At 38.9% G+C, this 20,196-nt stretch overlaps 1 protein-coding gene across 4 annotated transcripts in view; it reads right to left on the bottom strand.

Moving 5' to 3' along the window:
* Positions 1-356: 356 nt before the first annotated feature.
* SYCP2L (synaptonemal complex protein 2 like) overlaps positions 357-20,196 on the bottom strand; it is a 102,489-nt gene continuing 82,649 nt past the window's right edge. For 3 of the 4 annotated variants that reach the window (XM_072813627.1, XM_072813626.1, XM_072813628.1), the window contains 6 exons: positions 20,043-20,149; positions 19,053-19,144; positions 16,121-16,220; positions 15,967-16,025; positions 8,609-8,671; positions 357-893 (listed from right to left, as the gene is read on the bottom strand). In XM_072813627.1, the coding sequence (XP_072669728.1) occupies positions 8,647-8,671; positions 15,967-16,025; positions 16,121-16,220; positions 19,053-19,144; positions 20,043-20,149 (383 nt within the window). In that variant the 3' untranslated portion in view covers positions 357-893; positions 8,609-8,646. The remainder of the gene's footprint in view (positions 894-8,608; positions 8,672-15,966; positions 16,026-16,120; positions 16,221-19,052; positions 19,145-20,042; positions 20,150-20,196) is intronic. The other variant, XR_012025223.1, reaches the window with a different exon arrangement.

The raw sequence follows: 20,196 nt of genomic DNA on the forward strand, positions 1-20,196 counted from the left end.
TTGTGAGCTCTAACTGGCATATACCCAAATGAAACGAGGTTAATTGGATCCTTTGGGCTAAAAAAGTGCTCTTGTGCTCTGTAAAGCTTACAATAGACTAAACCATAGCTCGTTAAAAAATTCTAAATAAAAAAAGGTGACACATTGGGGTTGTAAACATCTGTTTTGGGCAGATTAAATACATAATACATAAGATATACTATGTCCCTAAGTTATGTTCTACATTGAATAAACTGTTTTCAGCCTGCAGTCTTTAACTGCACTTATCCAATCTATGAACAGTTACTTTGTAAACAGCCTCAAATTAGATGGATTTTATTTTCCCAAAATAAATTCACTCAACTGTATAGGCAGTCTTCATACATGCAGGCTTTATTGGAGCCTTTATAATTATCACATGAGTATTTCTCCTCTGCTAAAGCTAGTAGTTTTGTGAATGTGCTGGAAAAACTAGAATATTTGTAGATCAAGTGAAATAATAACTATTTCAAAATACAACACCATTTTCATCTGAGCTATTTTCATCACAAATTAAATTCTCCCCCAAAGAGATAAACAAATAGCATGTATACAGATGTTCAGATTTTCCCCCCCATATAACTTGAGAACCGTTCTCAAAATCAATTTTACTTAAAAAAATTTTTTTTTAAAGCAATACTCTTAAGTTGGTAAACATCCTGAACCTCCTATTTTCTGGCTACACTTTGATACAGAAGGTTAACTTTGGGAACAAATGGACAATAACACAACTGCAAACTACCAGCCTATTCCATTCTATTCCGACGCAGCAGTTCTCAGGGATCCCATTTGGAGTGAAGCAAAATCAAGAAGCCAGAGCACTAAAGCACCACTGTGTGGTCCAAGCCAGATTTATCATCTCCAGGTGGCTCAGACTGGTGGAAAGAAAGAAAAAAGAAAGAGAACAGTAGTTAGCTCAGCCTGAAATGCCCGCCTCTTTGTCCCTCAGAGAGCCAACATGAACATCACCAATCAGCTACATCACTAACTCAGACATTCAGTGCAGTTGCATCTTCTGTGGCCAGTGGTAGCTAGTCAGTACCCCAGGTAAAAAGCTGGCCAGAGTCAAAATCACCCTCAAAAATGGCTTAGCCGGGGCTCCTGGGTGGCTGAGTTGGTTAAGCAGCCTGATTTTGATTGGCTCAAAATTTTTTGATTTTGGCTCAGGTCATGATCTCAGGGTTCTGAGATCAAGCCCTGCATGGGGCTCCACAGCCAGCAGGGAGTCTGCTTCGGGATTCTCTCTCCCTTGGCCTCTCCCTCTACTCTCTCTCTCTTTCTTAAATAAATAAACAAACCTTTTTTTTTAAAAAAAGGCTTAAACACGTGCTGCTTTGAAGCTGTTTCTCTCTCTTTATAGTTGAACACCGCAGGTTATTTTTCCCTCTAGTGTTGGAGGAAAGACAGGTACTTCTTGGATGGAGCCCAAGGCAGTGGCTGGGCTGGCTGTCGGGGTCATGCTGTATGAAAAATGCACGTGGTTAATAACCAGACTGGGTTGAACCCAGTTCACTCCTCATGAAACAAGAGGTAGATAAGAGCTGCCGCCCAGGAAGGAAGAGATTTTCCCATCCTGATGCAAACACCAAGGTGCATGCTCATGGCCAAGAATGGCCAACAGAATGACCCGTGTGATTTAAGTTATTTCTCTTTTTCTCTCTGTTCAGCACATGTAATTTGATTCAGGCTTGACAGACATTACTAGATACTTCCTCCACATCTGTCCTCCCTTTCCTATGTACGGAATCCACTATTTGAGAAACAGTAAGAGTTCAATTCTCCCTATATTCCCTTTCCACTGTGGAGGGCCAAGTGACCTAGGTCAGGTCAGTAAGATGGAGACCAATGTCTGTTGGTTTGCATTTCCATGAAAACTGTTTTCTTAGCTTGGATAAAAGGAAGGTGAAGGTAGATTCTGCTGGCACACATCTTTTACCTTTCATTCAATTCCCCCCCTTCCTGCCCGGAGTCTAGAAGAGATTCCTAGAAGCAGAGCAGACAATCACTCTAAAGCCCAAAGCCTGGGACGCCTGGGTGGCTCAGTGCTTGAGCATCTTGCCTTCAGCTCAGGGCGTGATCCCAGGGTCTTGGGATCGAGTTCTGCATCAGGCTCCCTGCATGGAGCCTGCTTCTCCTCCCTCTGCCTATGTCTCTGTCTCTCTCTCTCTATGTCTTTCATGAATTAATGAATAAAATCTATAGAAGGAAAAAATAAAGCCTAAAGCCATATGAAGGATGGCTGAGCAGGAAGCTAAAAGAACCTGGTCTCTGATGGCTACTTAATGCTACTGCATCACCAGCTCTGGATAACCTCTTTCCCTCTGGGCTGCTGCTTACCGGGGAAAAATAAAATCCCTACTTGGTTTAGCTGCTGGAGCCTGATTCCGCTTACATGTGACCAGTTGTAACATGTACGTTTAATTCACATTTGATCCAATTCTCTGTTAGGGCTGGGAATTAGGCTAATATTCTTAACTCAGATTAGTCTTTTCTCTATATCCTCTTTTAGGGCTATTTTGATTTGAAGATTTGCTATTTTTGTTTTCCCAAAAGAAAACAGTGATTTTTCCCTGGGGTGTCTGGGTGGCTCAGTCAGTCAAGCATCTGCCTTCAGCTCAGGTCATGATCTGGGGGTCCTGGAATGGAGCCCCAAGTCAGGCTTCCTGTTCAGTGGGGAGTCTGCTTCTCCCTCTCCTTCTTCTCCTCCCCTCTGCTCATGCTCTTTCTCTCAAATAAATAAAATCTTTTTTTAAAAAAAGAAAATAATTTTTTCCTGATAAAGTAATTCAAGGTATATGTAAAAGGATATTCACGACAGAGTTATTTGCCATAGTAATTTAAAATAACCTGGATGTGCATCAATGGGGAATCAAATGTATAAGTTATAGCATGTCCATAAACTACAATATTTTACAATTAATTAAAAAAAGTAGACTCATATTACTGACTTGGAAAGGAATCCTACTTTTGCTCAGAGAACAAAAATATGCCTAATATTTAGTATAGCTTTGTGTTACTTAAAAATACACATATGGGGATCCCTGGGTGGCGCAGCGGTTTGGCGCCTGCCTTTGGCCCGGGGCACGATCCTGGAGACCCGGGATCGAATCCCACGTCGGGCTCCCAGTGCATGGAGCCTGCTTCTCCCTCTGCCTGTGTCTCTGCCTCTCTCTCTCTCTGTGACTATCATAAATAAATAAAAGTTAAAAAAAAACTAAAAAAAAAAAAATAAAAAAAAATAAAAATACACATATGTATCCTTATATGGACATTTATACATTTATAGGATATTGTCCGTATCCTTATATGAACATATATATATTTATATATGTTTATATGTCCATATATTTATATATATGGACAAAGTGTCTGTCAATGCTTAAATGCTGTCAAACTGTAAAGAGGTAGTTACCTCAGGGTCATAGATAAGGAGGGTTAGGGAAAGGAAAAAATAATTATTTATAAATGTTATGCTGTTTAAATTCATTCCACAAAAGTGATTCATATCTTGGACTAAATTCTAAAAATACAGAAGTAGCCTAGGGTAAGATGATTCACCCAAAATGTTACCACACAGAAATAACCACAGTTGACATTTGGGTGATATCTTTTAGACTCTAGACCTCTCACCGTGTATACATGCATATAGATACACACACAAACTCTCCCTTAAGTTACTTTAACACATTGGAACAGCCCGAGAACTTTCTCCTGACACTCTTCTCTATACTCACTCCCTAAGTCAACTCCACTGGTCTCATGTTGCCCTCTGCTATGAGTCTTAGTCTCAACTATCCACTCATTTGCCAACTCCATTCAGATGCTGAAATCACAAATATATGTTCCAAGTTAAGCTTTTAATATTTATCCACAACCTCCTCATCACCCTATCAGCTAAACCAGGCCTTTCATAGTCTCCACGATCTCATTCAGTGACACCAATGTCCATCAGGGTTGCTCAAACCCCAACCCTGGAAGTTTGTCCTACACCCCTCCCGACTCATCGGAAACCCTTCCAGCTCACTTTCTGTTGCTCATGTCACCTGATCTCCCACCTCAACACATATGCAGAGGGCCTTAAAAGTAGTCCTTTACTGGGGCTCCTGGGTGGCTCAGTGGTGGAGCATCTGCCTCTGGCTCAGGTCATGATCCCGGGGCCCTGGGATTGAGTCCTGCATCAGGATCCCTGCAGGGAGCCTGCTTCTCTGTCTCACATGAATAAATAAATAAACACATTTTTAAATAGCATTCCTTTACTATTACACCTTTCACTGCCACTAGAATAAAGTCTTTCTACAGCCCATAAGGTGACTACCATCCCCACACACAGCACACCCCACAGTCTCCTCTCATACTACTCTGCCCTCACTCCTGTTGCTTGGCCCTCACTGAATTCCTAGAACCTATCAAGCTGCTTCTGGCCTCAGACATTGGTCTTGGTCATTCCCTCTGAAATGCCCTTCCTCAGGCTCCCCATTGCTGGCTCCACCCACCCTTTGAGTTTTAGCTCATATGTCACTTCCTTAGAGAGGCTTGACTTGATTCTCTTTCTACGCCATCAGTCTCTGTCATCACACTTCTTTCCTTCTGACCACTTACCACTGTCATGAATTCTTACCTATTTACTCTTCACTGTCTGTCCATCCTACTAAAGCGCACCCTCTATGCAGCCAAGGACCTCTTGGGTACCATACCAGCCCCAGCATCAGAGACAGTACCTGGCATCTAATAGACTCAGCAGTTTCTTAAGTGAATGACCATATACATCCTCATTAGCATTTAAAACAAATGGAATCATGTGGTCTACAATGCTTTGCAACAAGCTTTTACTTTTCATTCACTGTTAAATGTCTTCCCAAGTCAATTAATCTAATCCAACTATTCTTTTTTGTAATGGCCATGTGGCATATCATGTAAATCTATCAATCTCTTTAACCAAGCTCTACCTGGGCATTCAGGCAATTTACAACATCTCCTTATTAGAACTGCTTGTGATACACACCACTGTACATATCCTTGCACAGTCCAATCGAATCCTAAAGATAATTTCCTGGAAGTGGAATTGCTGCGTCAAAAATCACAAAGCACAACTTTGGACACTGGAATTTAAGAAAAAAGTCACCCACTTCAGTTATTCTCAAATAAAATGAAACAAAACCCATGTTTTTAAAATAACACTATAGCTTAAGATACATGGAATGTTATTCTTATGAAAATATAGTTGGACACGGTCTACTTAGGGAACCTACCTTAGACCTCTAAGTCGAAGAGACTTTCAAGTTGAGAGCTGTATAAAAAGCCCCATTATTAAATACTGGGGAAATGAACAATACAATGTTCAGTGAACCCAACTGAGCAAGAAGGTTGTTGTCTGTAAAGTGACCGGATCCAAGAACAGAATAGTTGGTGGTTGTTCAACACATTCCATGTTTATTTACTCTGTAGGGCTCACAGCACAGGCAGAAAGCTTGTAGAGCGATAGCCCCAAGAGCTGCTGGACCATCTGGGGAAACATTAGGGCTCACGGCAATAATTCTACAAACTCCTTCCTTTAAAAATCTCTCTGAATCAATCCCATCCTGTCTCAAATCCCTCTCTGCCTTCGCAGCTGCTAAAAGGCAGCCCTTATCAGCCACATTCTCATCCAGTGATGCCTATAGCTCTCCTCTGCTCTGGTCTGCTCCCCAACGTCCTCTGCCTCTTCTTGAAAGAAAATGTCTCCCTGTCTACTTTTCACTAAAATGCAGCAGACTTCTTAGGGTACCACATTCCCCAATTTGCTCTGTCAATTAAAAAGTTTTTGTGGGTTTTTTTTCTCTGTTGTCCTATTACTTCCTGGCCAGGTGGAGAGTTGGGTATTCTCCTTCTCTAAACTACCAAACATAGGGATTACTCTCTCTCCTCTAGACACCTCTCTGCTGATGTTTATGCCAACCACCTAACTTATCATCCATCATCCTGGCCCCTCTGTTCACCTGGCCCTGGTTCCCATCAGCCTTAGTAGTAACTGAAACTCTGTCATGAGGGACCCATCTGCATGCTTTGGCTTCTCAGTTTTTTCATCTCCTCATCTCCTCACCTCCTCTAGCATTTTCTTCAGTTTCACCACAGCTAGGCACTCTCAGATTTTTGGCATCACTTCCCACCTCTGAAATCTTGATTCTCAACATCCCATTTTCTGACCACACTTTTTGGGCCTTTCCAAGTCACCTGCTCTCCTTCCCTCACTGTCCTAACTTTTGATTCCACTGAAACTGTCAATCCATTGACACCATTTATGGATGGAATGTCTGTGCCCCATTCAGTTGCTACAATTCCCCCTGCACCCAAGTGATGTAGAAAGTAGGGTCTCAGGTAGTCAGGATGACATGAGGTCATGAGATGAAGCCCTCACAAGTGGGATTAGTGCTCTAAGAAGAGTCAGGAGAGAGCTTGCTTTCTCTGCTCTCCACCCTGTGAGAGCTGACATCTTTATGTTACCGGAGTCTCCCCATCGATTGGTCCTGAAATTAGTAATGCATTTAGAGTTTCTCTATTGAGCATAGTAGTGGCTTTTGGACTGAGATTTTTCATACTACAGAATATCTAGTTATGACTTTTTAAAAATTTTATTTGAGAAAAGGCAAGAGAGAGGCAAGGCAGATGGAAAGGGAGAGGCAGGCTCCCCACTGAGCAGGGAGCCGGATGCAGGGCTTGATCCCAGAACCCTGGGATCATGACCTGAGCCGAAGGCAGATGCTTAACCAACTGAGCCACCCAGAGGCCCCTAGTTATGACTATTTGTGTGGGTTTATACAAATTTAAACACAGATGTAGCAATTTCTCAATGCCTTTTGAAATCTATGGGGAGAATCATAGTGATTTTTCTCCCTAGATTGATTAGTAGTTGGTGTTATTAGCGGATTTCCTAATATCAAACCATTTTTGTGTTACTGGAATAAATCTCCCTTGATCATGACATATTATTCCTTTAATAAGCTGTGAAATGATGTTTGCCAAAATTTTTACTTTGAATTTTGGCTTTTGAGTGAGATTGCGCTATTGTTCTTTGTGTAATTTTCATTTGATTTTGGCATTGTAATGCAAGATGCATAAAAAGAATTGGGGAATTTTCATTCATCCATGCATTAGAATAATACTAAAGTTACCCTTTAGTCCCATTTAGTCAATAGCACTGAAGTTATCCTTTGCTAAGGGACCAGTAGAATTCCTCTGTGACACAATCTGAACATACACATCTGCATGGTAGTTCATCAACTCTGTCTACTTCTATGAATATCTCCCGTCTATGCAGGAGTCCATTTTATTCAGTTATATTTTCCTGGAAAATTGTTCATTATTCCAAGTTTTCATCAAACCTTGGACATGCATGGACATTGGAAAGTTAACAGGTTAACAAACTAACTTAGTTCCTTCCTGCTTCACCCACATACTCCTCCTACCCCAGGTCTTCCCCTTGTCTTCCTAACCGACAGCACTATCCATCCAACTGCTAGAAGACAGAAACCCAGGAGTCATCCTTACTTCTCCTTCTTTCACCCATCATGTCCAACTGCCAGTGATTAATTCTGGCCCCCAAATGTACCTGAAGTCTCCCCATTTCTCACCATCTCCCAAGTCCATCATCCAGTTCAGCTCCCCTCTTCTGCTTCTCACTTTTCCAGTTAACTTTCAACATGGCAGCTAGGATGATTTTCTTAAAATATGAATCAGATTACATTACTCTCACTCCCAATGCCTTTGCTCAGAACCACCCCAATTTTCCTTCACCTACAGTATCAAATTCAAACTCCTCAACACTGAGAGTCTGTCATGGTCCCAGCTTCATTTCAAGTAACTGTCCCTTCGGACACCACTCTGAGCCAAGAACTTTCAGTTTTTCAAACATGTCATGTCCTCCCCTCCCCAATCCTGTTGCTTTAAACTGCTCCCAAGTCTGGTTCCTTCCTTTTTTTTTTTAAATTTTGTTTATTTATTCATGAGAGATAGAGAGGGAGAGAGAGAGAGGCAGAGACACAGGCAGAGGGAGAAGCAGGCTCCATGCAGAGAGCCTGATGTGGGACTCGATCCTGGGTCTCTAGGATCACACCTTAGGCTGAAGGCAGCGCTAGACTGCTGAGCCACCAGGGCTGCCCTCTGGTTCCTTCCTATGCTTGACACCCCATCTTCAATGTCGCTCCCTCAGAGACACCTTTGGTGGCCATCCTATCTGAAACCGACTCCACACCATTGCTCTCTGCCAAAGCACCTTGCCAGTATCCCTCAAAGCACTTAGGAAACTTGTGATTATTTTATTTCTTCACTTGTCTTTTTCTATCTTCCTTCAAGGAGTTTATTTTTATGATGGAGGCAAGAACAGGTCTGGGTGTTAACCATTGTATCTTCACATTTAGTGTGATGCCTATTACAGAGCAAACACTCAATCATAAATATTTACTTAATGAAAGACCAGATCCAAAAGGATAATTTCTAGGATGGGAGATATTGTGAAAGGGGAGAGAGCATTGTGGAACATGGACAAAGTGTTAGGGTATCCTTTAGGGCTTACTTCCCTCACTCCAATTCCATCAAAGCAAACCTTTATACCTACCCCATGAATGCAGTAGTGACACGGGGCTTTGGCTTTCCTCATGAAGGCTGATCTGGATTAAGCCTGGAAGAAATTAGTCTATCTCATTACATTTACATTAGAGGATTTAAAAATAAGAATACACATTTATGTACCTATGTCCATACATGAATTATTTCATAGATCATTACTTGGATGTTACCTGAAGAGGATCAATGGCCAATGCAGAATATCAGCCTAAGCTATTAATATTTTTACTTGATTCTATTTTATGCATTGTATCTGTCAAAGCTACTAGCCTACAATATAGGCAGAGATATTTCATGACAACCATTCAAAGTAACGAATCCCTTCCTAATATCCTGGTTGGTTAGACAGATAGATGAGAGAGATAAATAGATAAATTTAAATAAAATAAAAAAATATATTGAATTCCTATGTTCTTGCAGCCCTGTGCTAGGGGCTAATCTCGTGTGAGGAATGTCCTTTGCATTTCCCTAGCAAAATACATAAAACCACCACGTTTGCACCATGATATGCAAACATGCCAAAAGGACAGACACTGAGTACCAACCAGATCCAGATACTGGATCTCAGTCAAGCTCGTTAACCTAAGTCTCATAGATACTTGCAGCCTGGTGCCCAGTCAGCACCCAGCATGAGCTACAAGCATCATCACCATCATCTCTCTACTGCAAGCTGCAGGGTGGTTTCTTTAGGTGTCTGAAAGAAAAGAGAGCAAAGGCAAAACCCAGGGAGATACATATTTTGGAGGAATTTTTGTTCTTTAAGGTATTCTAAATTCACACAAGGGGCCTGTTATTAGGAGATGAAAGCAAATAGTAATTAACATCCTACAGTGTAATGTGTATGAACTGAAGAGACAGTTATCTAAAATCTGGGGTTTAGTCAAAATAATTCCCCAGGTTTCAGAAGACGAAGGGGTATAAACTTCCCTAATTTTTAATATAGCATTGCTTTATATCAGCAGTTCGCAGAGTGTGAACGTTTGGGACCCTTAAGGGACTGCTTTTCTTGGAGGTCTCTAAGCTTCCAAAGGTTCTGTGAGTCCAAAACTATTTTCGTAATAATGGCAAATAATGCTAAGATCTCGTTTGCTTTTTTTTCATTCTTACTCTCACAAATACACAGTGGAGTTTTCCATTACATGATGTGTGATATCACAGCAGATTGAATTCAGAAGCAAATATGACAAAGAAGCTACCTCCTGTGAAGTCTGGCATTAAAGAGATTTGCAAAAATAAAACAATGCGGGCAGCCCTGGTGGCTCAGTGGTTTAGCACCACCTTTGGCCTGGGGTGTGATCTTGGAGACCTGGGATCGAGTCCCGCATCGGGCTCCCTGCATGGAGCCTGCTTCTCCCTCTCCCTATGTCTCTGCCCCTCTCTCTCTGTCTCTCATGAATAAATAAATGAAATCTTTTTAAAAAATAAAAATAAAACAATAAAACAATGCTACTCTACCCACATGTTTGTTTTGCAGAGTCTGGTTATTTTCATAAAAATCTGTTACTGACATCAATATGTAAAGGTTTGTTTTGGTTATTTTTTTAATTAGTCATTCTATTTTTTATAAACCAGTCTTTTGAATATGTTCAGCCATGAGTGCAAAGGATTCATTCATCTGAATTGTGACCCACATATATATGGTGACAGGCTTTTTAAGAGAGGGAATCCAGGACAAACCTATAATAATATATATATAGTGATCGCACCAGTTTGCATTCCCACCAACAGTGCATGAGGGTTCTGTTTTTTCCACTTCTCCAACACCTGTTATTTGTTTCTTTGTGATACTATCCATTTTGACAAGTATAAGGTATTTGGATTTAGAATTGCATTTCTCTAGTAGTTAATGATGTTGAGCATCTTTTCATGTATTTGTTAGCCCTCTGCATGTTTTCTTTGGAAAAATGTCTATTCAGGTCCTCTGCCTATATTTTAATTGGAGCATTTGTTTTTTGTTTTGTTTTTTGGTGTGGAGTTGTAGAAATTTTTCATATATTTTGGATATTAGCCCCTTATCAGATGTCATTTGCAAGTATCTTCTCCCATTCAGTAGGTTGCCTTACATTATGTTGATAGTTTCTTTTGCCATACAAAACCTTTTTATTTTGGTGCAGTCCCATTTTTTGTTTTTGTTTCCTTTGCCTGAGGAACAGGGTCATGTCTAAGAGATTACTGCCTAGGTGTTCTTTCAAGAGTTTTATGGTTTCAGGTCTCACATTTACTTAGGTCTTTAATACTTTTTCAGTTTATTTGTGTGTATGGTGTAAGAATGTGGTCCAGTTTTTTCAGCACCATTTATTGAAGAGATAGTCATTTCCTTATTGTATATTCTTTCCTTCTTTCTCATACAAAATAATTGACCAAGCATGGATTTCGGGCTCTCTATTCTGCTCCATTGAGCTATATGTCTAATTTTGTGCCAGTACCATACTATTTAGAATACAATAGCTTTGTAGTATGGTTTGAAACCAGGATTGTGATACCTCCATCTTTGCTCTTCTTTTTCAAGGCTGCTTTCCCTATTCAGGGTCTTTGTGTTTCCATATAAATTTTAGGATTATTTGTTCTATGCCTGTGAAAAATGTTGTTGGTATTCTGATAAGGATTCTATTGAATCTGTAAGTTGTTTTGGGTAGTATGTACATTTTAACAATGCTAATTCTTCCAATCCATCCAATCCACATTTTAACAAAGCTAATTTTTCCAATCCATGAGCATGTATATTTTTCCATTTGTTTTTGTCATCCATTTTTCTCAAAAATGTTCTATAGTTTTCAGAGGACAGGTCTTTCACTTCCTTGATTAAGTTTATTCCTAGGCATTTTATTCTTTGTGATGTAATCATAAATGAGATTGTTTTCTTAATTTCTCTTTCTGCTATTCCATTATTGGTATATATAAATGTAAAAGACTTATGGATATCAGTTTTATATTCTGCAACTTTACTGAATTCATAAATAGGTTCTAATAGTTTTTTGGTGGAATCTTTAGGATTTTCTGGATATAGTATCATGTCATCCGCAAATAGTGACAAGTCTACTTTTTCCTCACCAATTTGGGTACTTTTTACTTCTTTTTCTTCTGATCACTGGGTAAGACTCTCATTACTATGTTGAATAAAAGTAGTGAGTGTGGACATCCTTGTCTTGTTCCCGATCTTAGAGAAAACATTTTCAGTTTTTTTATCATTATGATATTAGCTATGGGTTTGTCAAATATGGCCCTTATTATGTTAAGGCATGTTGCCTCTAAATCCACTTGAGAGTTTTTTTTAAAATCAGTAATGGAGTTAAATTTTGTCAAATGGTTTTTCTGCATCTACTAAGATGATCATATGATTTTTATCCTTCAGTTTATAAATGTAGTATATCTGTTTATCAATTTGTGCATATAGAACCATCCTTGAATTCCTAGAATAAATCCCACTTGATCTTGGTGAATAATCTTTTTAATACACTGTTGAATGCAGTTTACTAATATTTTTCAGGATTTTTGCATCTATATCCATCAGGGATAACAGCCTATGATTCTCTTTTTTTTTTCTTTTTGCCTTATTTTGCTTAGCAGTATACTCTCTAGATCTATCCACATTGTTGTAAATGGCAAGATTTCATTGTTTGTTATGGTTGAATAATCCACTGTACACATATACATCTTCTTTATTGATGAACACTTAGGTTGCTTTCATAAAGTAGTTATTGTAAATAATGTGGCAATAAACATTGGGGTGCATGTATTCCTTTGAATCAGTGTTTTTGTATTCTTTGGGTGAATTTCCAGTAATGCAATTAGTATTCTATTTGCAATTAGTTATATGCAATTAGTTTATTTGCAATTAGTTAGTAGTTCTATTTTTAAGTTTTTGAGGAACCTCCATATTGTCTTCTATGTTGGCTACATTAGTTTGTATTCCCACCAAAGATGCAAGAGGGTTCCTATTTTTCCACATCCTCACCAATATTTGTTGCTTCTTGTGGTTTTGATTTCAGTCATTCTGACAGGTATGAGGTGGTATCTCCTTGTAGTTTTGATTTGCATTTCCCTAAAGATAAGTGATGGTGGGCATCTTTTCATGTATCCATTGGCCATCTGTATGTCATCTTTGGAAGAATGTCTGTTCATGAGCTTCTGCTCACTTTAACTAGATTATTTGTTTTGGGTGTTGGGTTATAGAAGTTCTTTAGATATTTTGGACACTAACCCTTTATCACATAGGTTATTTGCAAATATCTTCTGTCATTCAGTAGGTTGTCTTTTAGTTTTGTTGGTTGTTTCCTTCACTGTGCAGAAATTTTTTACCTTGATGAAGTCCAATAGTTTATTTTTGCTTTTTTATTTTGTTTTCCTTGTTTAAGGAGATGTATCTAGAAAGATGTTATGCCTAGTATCAGAGAAATTACTGCCTGTGCTCTTTTTCTCGGATTTTTATGGTTTCAGGTCTTACGTTTAGGTACTTAATCCATTTTCAATTTATTTTTGTGTATAGTGTAAGAAAGTGGTCCAGGTTCATTATTTTGCATGTAACTGTCCAGTTTTCCCAATACCATTTGTTGAAGACACTGTCTTTTTCCCCTGCATATTCCTGGTTCCTTTGTCAAGGTTAATTGACCATATAATTGTGCATTAATCTGATTCTAAAACCAGATAAGGACACACACAAAAAAGAGAACTACAGGCCAAACTGTCTGATGAATGTAGATGCAAGAAATCCTCAACAAAATATTAGCAATATTTGTAAGTATTGCTGTAATCCAGCATAGAAAATGCACTCGTCCTGATCAAGTGAGATTTATTCCTAGGATGCAATGGTGGTTCAATATTTGCAAGTCAACGTGATACATCACCATCAATAAGAGAAAGGATAAAAACCATATGCTCATTTCAGTAGATGCAAAAAAAAAAATGATCTGAGTAAGTACAACATCCATTCATGATAAAAACAAGGGTTTAGGGATCCCTGGGTGGCGCAGCGGTTTGGCGCCTGCCTTTGGCCCAGGGCGTGATCCTGGAGACCCGGGATTGAATCCCACATCGGGCTCCCGGTGCATGGAGCCTGCTTCTCCCTCAGCCTATGTCTCTGCCTCTCTCTCTCTCTCTGTGACTATCATAAAAAAAAAAAAAAAAAAAAAAAACAAGGGTTTAGAGGGAGCATTCCTTAATATAATAATGGACTTCTATGAAAAACTCACAGCTAACATCATACTCAATGGGGAAAAACTGAAAGTTTTTCTCCCTAAGATCAGGAGTAAGACAAAGATGTTCACTCTCACCACTGTTATTTAACATAATACTTGAAGTCCTAGACACAGCAATCAGGCAAGAGAAAAGAATAAAAGACATCCAAATTGGTAAGGAAGAAGTGAAACTTCTACTATTTACAGATAATATGATACTATATGTAGAAAATCCTAAAGACTCCATCGAAAAAACTAGTAGAACTGATAGGTGAATTCAGTAAAGTTGTAGGATACAAAATTAATGTACAGAAATCGGTTGCATTTCTATACACTAATAATGAAGCAGCAGAAAGAGAAATTAAGAAAACAATCCTGTTTACGGTTGCACCCAAAATAATAAAATACCTACAAATAAACTTAACCAAAAAGGTGAAACATCTGTACTCTGAAAACCATAAAACATTGATGAAAGAAAGAAATTGAAGATACAAAGAAATAGACATTCTATGTTCATGGGTTGGGAGAACAAATATTGTTAAAAGTTCTATATTACCCAAAGCAATTTACAGATTTAATACAATTCCTATCAAGATACCAACCAATTTATGCATTTTTTTACAGAACTAGAACACTAAAATTTGTATGAAAATGCAAAAGACCCCAGATAGCCTAAGCAATCTTGAAAAATAAAAATAAAACTGGAGGTATCACAATTCTAGACTTCAAGTTATATTACAAAGCTGTAGTAATCAAAATAGTATGGGTTTTTAAATTACCAATTCAAAAAAAAACAAAAAATAATAAAAAATAATAAAAAATTAAAAAAAAAATTACCAATTCAAGTTTGTTACTATGATTCAATTTCATTACTAGTAATTGGTCTGTTTATATTTCTATTTTTTTCTGATTCACTCTTGGAAGATTTTAATTTTCTAGGAATTCATTTATTTCTTCCAGATTGTCCAATTTGTTGGCATACTTCTGTTATTTTTTTTAAAAAATATTTTGTTTATTTATTCATAAGAGACACAGAGAAATGGAAACATAGGTAGAGGGAGAGAGGCAGGCTCCCCGTGGGGATTCCCGATGTGGGACTCGATCCCAAGACCCCAGGATCATGACCTGAACAAAAGGCAGATCCCACTGAGCCACTCAGGTGCCCCGGTTATTTTTAAATAAATACATATTTTAAATCTCAGTCTCAATTTTTAATATGGAAAATATTCATAGATATAACCCATGAAACAAAAGCTCTTTGGGGGAATCTGAATAAATTTTCAAAGTGTTAAGAGGTCCTCATTCCAAGAAGTTTGAGAACCTTTCACAACCAACCGGAAGCATTCAGTGAAGAGGTTATACAAGGATATCTCCTTTAATCGTGTGTTGAGTTTTGAAAATCTATTTACATACTCTCATTGTTATTAATTGTGTTAACTGGCGTAACAGAAGAATGGATAATTCAAATTTTAAACTTTCTGTGGTGTGATCAGAATAATAGCCTTTCTAAAACTTTGATTTAGATTTCTGTGACAGAAGCAGATTCTGAACTGGTAGATAAAGCTCTAGGCAATTACAGATTTCTATAAGGATTATTTTTTTATTATTCAAGCAGAAACAAAAACCCTAGAATTTCTCGAACGGCAGAAGCAGAGGAGTGGAGGACTCTACTTTCCCATTTCTCTATTCCCTACACTTCAGAGAATCACAGTACTCCACACCCATAGAAACAACAGCCTCAGAATGTTCGCTGAGTAATCACACTGAAAAGAATGTGCAGCAAAATAAACCCATTGTTTAATACACACACATAAATATATATACTTTAAATTTTAATATACATATATATTCTACAAGACAATTCAATATGTTTTTCTCAGAATATATTCATTTTAATTTTTTGAGATATTGCTTAAAAAAAACATTTTAGATCAAAATCACTGATATTTGTATGATCTTGTTAAATGCTTTGCAAAATTTACACTTCTAAATTGATCCCTAAGCCACGCTCTTTGCTCAGGGAGTGCCACAAAAGTAATTGGTTTGAAGAGATGCAGCTTCATAGCTACCTACATGCCATCTTATCAACATCAACCACCTGTACTATATATAGCTAAAGCACTACCCTCATTCTTCAACTAAGATACGTCTGGAAAGAATACTTTGGAAAAAATACCTTAGCACTTGCCGATCACAGAATGATTTCAAATCATCAGACTGTTTCCCCCAAAATTCCTAAAATTGAACAAAAGTTTTTGTTATTTTACTCTGGAACAGATCCTCTTCAGTCACAGAGGATTTTTTTTTTTTTAAGTGTGGAGGATACTTACCAGAACATCCTCCTCAAGGTGTTTCAGAGCCTGAATATCCTTCTCAAGATTGCTCAACTCTTGAAGAATAAAATTGTGAAACTTCTCTAGTTTATTCAGTCTGATAAATGTAAAAAGCAACAGATTTCATTGGGACTGCTTGACTACAACAAAAGACAATCCTCTTATTACAAGAATACTTCTTATTTTGCTCTAGATGCTTGTTTTTTACATCTAAATTCAAGTTAGTTAGCATATAATGTATTATTAGTTTCAGGGGTAGAATTCAGGGATTCATCAGTCACATAGAACACCCAGTGCTCATCGCATCACATGCCTCCTTATTACCCATCACCTACTTACACCATTTGCCCGCCCCCACCCCTCCAGCAACCCTCAGTTTGTTTCCTAGAGTTAAGAGTTTCTTATGGTTTTCCTCCTTCTCCGTTTTTATATTATTTTTCCTTCCCTTCCCCTATGTTCATCTGTTTTTTTCTTAAATTCCACATATGAGTGAAATCCTATGAAATGCACATATGACTGACTTATTTCACTTAGCATGATACCCTCTAGTTCCATCCATATCATTGCAAATGGCAAGATTTCATTCCTTTCGATGGCTGAGTAATATTCCAGTGTGTGTGTGTGTGTGTGTGTGTGTGTGTGTGTGTGTGTGTGTTTGTATCACATCTTTATCCATTCATCAGTCGATGGGCATCTGGGCTCTTTCCATAGTTTGGCTAAGGTGGACATTGCTGCTATAAACACTGGGGTGCAGGTGCCCCTTCAAGTCACTATTTTTCTATCCTTTGGATAAATACCTAGTAGTGCAATTGCTGGGTGTTAGTGTAGCTCTATTTTCAACTTTTTAAAAAAGATTTTATTTATTTCTTTATTCATGAGAGACACACAGAGAGAGGTAGAGACATAGGCAGAGGAGCAGGCTCCCTGCAGGGATCCTAATGCAGGACTTGATCTCAGGACCCCAGGATCACAACCTGAGCCAAAGGCAGACATTCAACCACTGAGCCACCCAGGCGCCCCTATTTTTCAGGAACCTCCATCCTGTTTTCCAGAGTGGCTGCACCAGCTTGCATTCCACCAACAGTGTAAGCAGGTTCCCCTTCGTTTGCATCCTCACCAACTTTTAAGAACACATACCTCTTCTTCCCTCCCCTCTCTGGGGGTGACCATCCTCACCCCCAGAAACTATGCAAACTTTCTGATTTAGCCTTTCAACAGAAGTCTGGATGGAGCTGGTGTTTCAGAATCATCCTTAGAACAAAGGAGAGGTGACTCCAGGGAAAAAGACACAGAGGCCAGAGCTGGCCTCGAAGCCACTATACCACCAACCATGGCTCCCCATCACTTCCTACCTTCCACTTGCTCCCTTTTCTATTGCCTTATGCTGGTCCTGAAAGCTGAAATTGGCTAATAAACTCGGTCCTCCTCTACCTATTAGTTCTGAGATTTCCAACATTTGCTATTCTGCATTTACCACATGAACGGCTTATTTGCTTGCTTATTGTCTGTCTTCTGCATTAGGCTGAAAGCTCTATGAGGCAAGAAGCTCCTAAAGCTTGTTGGCACTGCTGTCCTGTACTTAGCACTGGATCTGGCACCTAGTGCTACTCAGTGTGTTTTTGCTGAATGAAACATGGAAAATAAATAACCCCTAAAAGACGATGGAAGTTCCACAAGTCTAAAGCCCTTCATGGGTTTGTTCTGAGAATTAAATGGCATTGCATGTACAAAAGTTTGAAAAAAATCAAATTCTCATTGACATTATATTTTCTGCCCTAAGAAACTTGCTCCCTCAGTTAAGCTAACCAACCCACCATTATTTTCTTCCTGTCCTTCATCTGCAGGCCATTCTCTCCAACAAGGAACAATCTCTACACATACCTTCCCTACACAATTCAAACCTTTGTTTCCAAAATCTTGCTACAGAAGCACTTCCATTGTAATGGTTCTGGATTAACTCTAATCGCCACAGAACCCCATCTCCACTCATCTTTCCTATCCTTTTTTTAAAATTTTTTTTTAATTTATTTATGATAGTCACACAGAGAGAGAGAGAGAGGCAGAGACACAGGCAGAGGGAGAAGCAGGCTCCATGCACCAGGAGCCCGATGTGGGATTCGATCCCAGGTCTCCAGGATCGCGCCCTGGGCCAAAGGCAGGCGCCAAACCGCTGCGCCACCCAGGGATCCCAACATCTTTTCTATCCTTCACATCTCTCTGAAATCTTGCACCTCTTTCCCTCTTGCTCCATGGTCATCAGGGTGTTTGTGTACATGCGTTATGTGGGAGTGCCTAGCATTTTTTATTGTAGCAATATCTATATATATAACATCAAATTTCACTTTTAGGCATTTTTAAGGGTACAAGTCAGTAGCATTAAGTACATTCACAATGTTGTACAGCCATCACCACCATTCGTCTCTGGAACTTTTCTATCATCTGAACAAACTCCATACTGATTAAACAATAACTTATTTCCCATGGCCTCAGCCCCTGGTAATCCCTATTCTACTTTCCTTCTCTAGGAATTTGCCTATCCTAAGTACCTCATATACTGAAAACATGCAATTACTTGTCCTTTTGTAACTGGCTTATTTCACTGTGCATAACGTCCTTCCACTGCACATGTATGACACCCAGCATTTTTACACACATATATATGTGCTTACTCTGTTCTCATAACTGGATTGTAAATATTTTTTAAATAGTGTTTTAGGATCATAGCATGGCAGATCATGAAGAAGCTTGAGGCAGGCCTTACCCCATCATCTTATGAATGAAGAACAAGAAACCTAGACAGGTTAGGTAATGTACCAACCTAACATCTTCTCAAGCTTCAGTTCCTCAATGACCCTAGCACGGTGGTCACGACACAAATGTTTGTGAGCCATCACACTTTTATGAACTTGATTCGAAACCCAACACTTACCTGCATTGATGTATCTGGTTTAAAAGCTGGATTAAGCAATCTGGTGCTTGCTTTGCATTATTTGAATAAAGTGGACTCCCTCTGTACCTAAGCTAAACCATAACAACAATAACAAAATGATCACGTTTGAATTAACCATAACTACAGAAATGGAGTTCAGGCTTTGTGTGAAAAAGATGCTGCCAGTACCTAAAATTCATAGCAAACATGACTGCTTAACAATTGTGATGAGATACCATGCTACACACTTGCTATGTATTACATCAGGTTCAGTACCAATAAAGAACAATAAGCTAAAATAGGAAAACTTATATTCATGCTATCAAAACACATTTTGAATATTTTGAACAAATTTCCATTATAAACTAGCTTACATTGGTATTGCAGAAAATAGGATCAGACTTTGGAGATGTCCTAAATTAGTTAAATGAATATATGTCAGGGTAAGGTTTTTTCCCTGAATGTGCTAATAAATAACTCTTTCATAAAAAATTTATAAAGATTTATAAACAATAGGACATAAAAGGAGGACACTGAAATGCTTCCAAAGTTCATCTTGCAGACAAGATTTTGGGATAGCCTGCATCTGCACTGCTCAAAGATTTGCCACCACTCAGTTGACCGTCCACCCAAAGTCCACCTCCACCTCTGCCCAGGACATCTCTCATCCCCATGATCCCCTCTCCTCCTTGTCTATCGTTATGACCAAATCATGGCTTCCTGGTGCTTCCGTGGTCTGAGAGTGACTATCCCTGAAACCAAATCATGAGTCTGATTTCCACAGAGGCCCATCCGGCCCCCCTGTAGCAAACGAACATGGAATAGCTATCTTATAGATGCAAGCCACAGTTCACAAAGGCACTAAAGTCAGTGGCAAACATATCTCCCCCCTCCCAAAGCCTCAGGAGCAACAACAGTACTGATGAATAATATGAACTTGTTACTTTAAGCTTATAACAAGCTAGCTCTTCATTCTTAGTGAACCATTACCTCAGATTTTCTTTTCAGTTCTTGAGTGAAGTTTTCCAGGGCTGTGATAATAGCAGAATCACTCAAGTTCTCTGGCACAACTGCCAGGGATGGAGCAGCAATGCCTTCTGAATAATAAAAATAGAACATTAGATAAAGCTAACACGGTGCTCAA

Source organism: Canis lupus, chromosome 37 (genome assembly GCF_048164855.1).
Source record: "Canis lupus baileyi chromosome 37, mCanLup2.hap1, whole genome shotgun sequence".
Taxonomy (NCBI): Eukaryota; Metazoa; Chordata; class Mammalia; order Carnivora; family Canidae; genus Canis; species Canis lupus.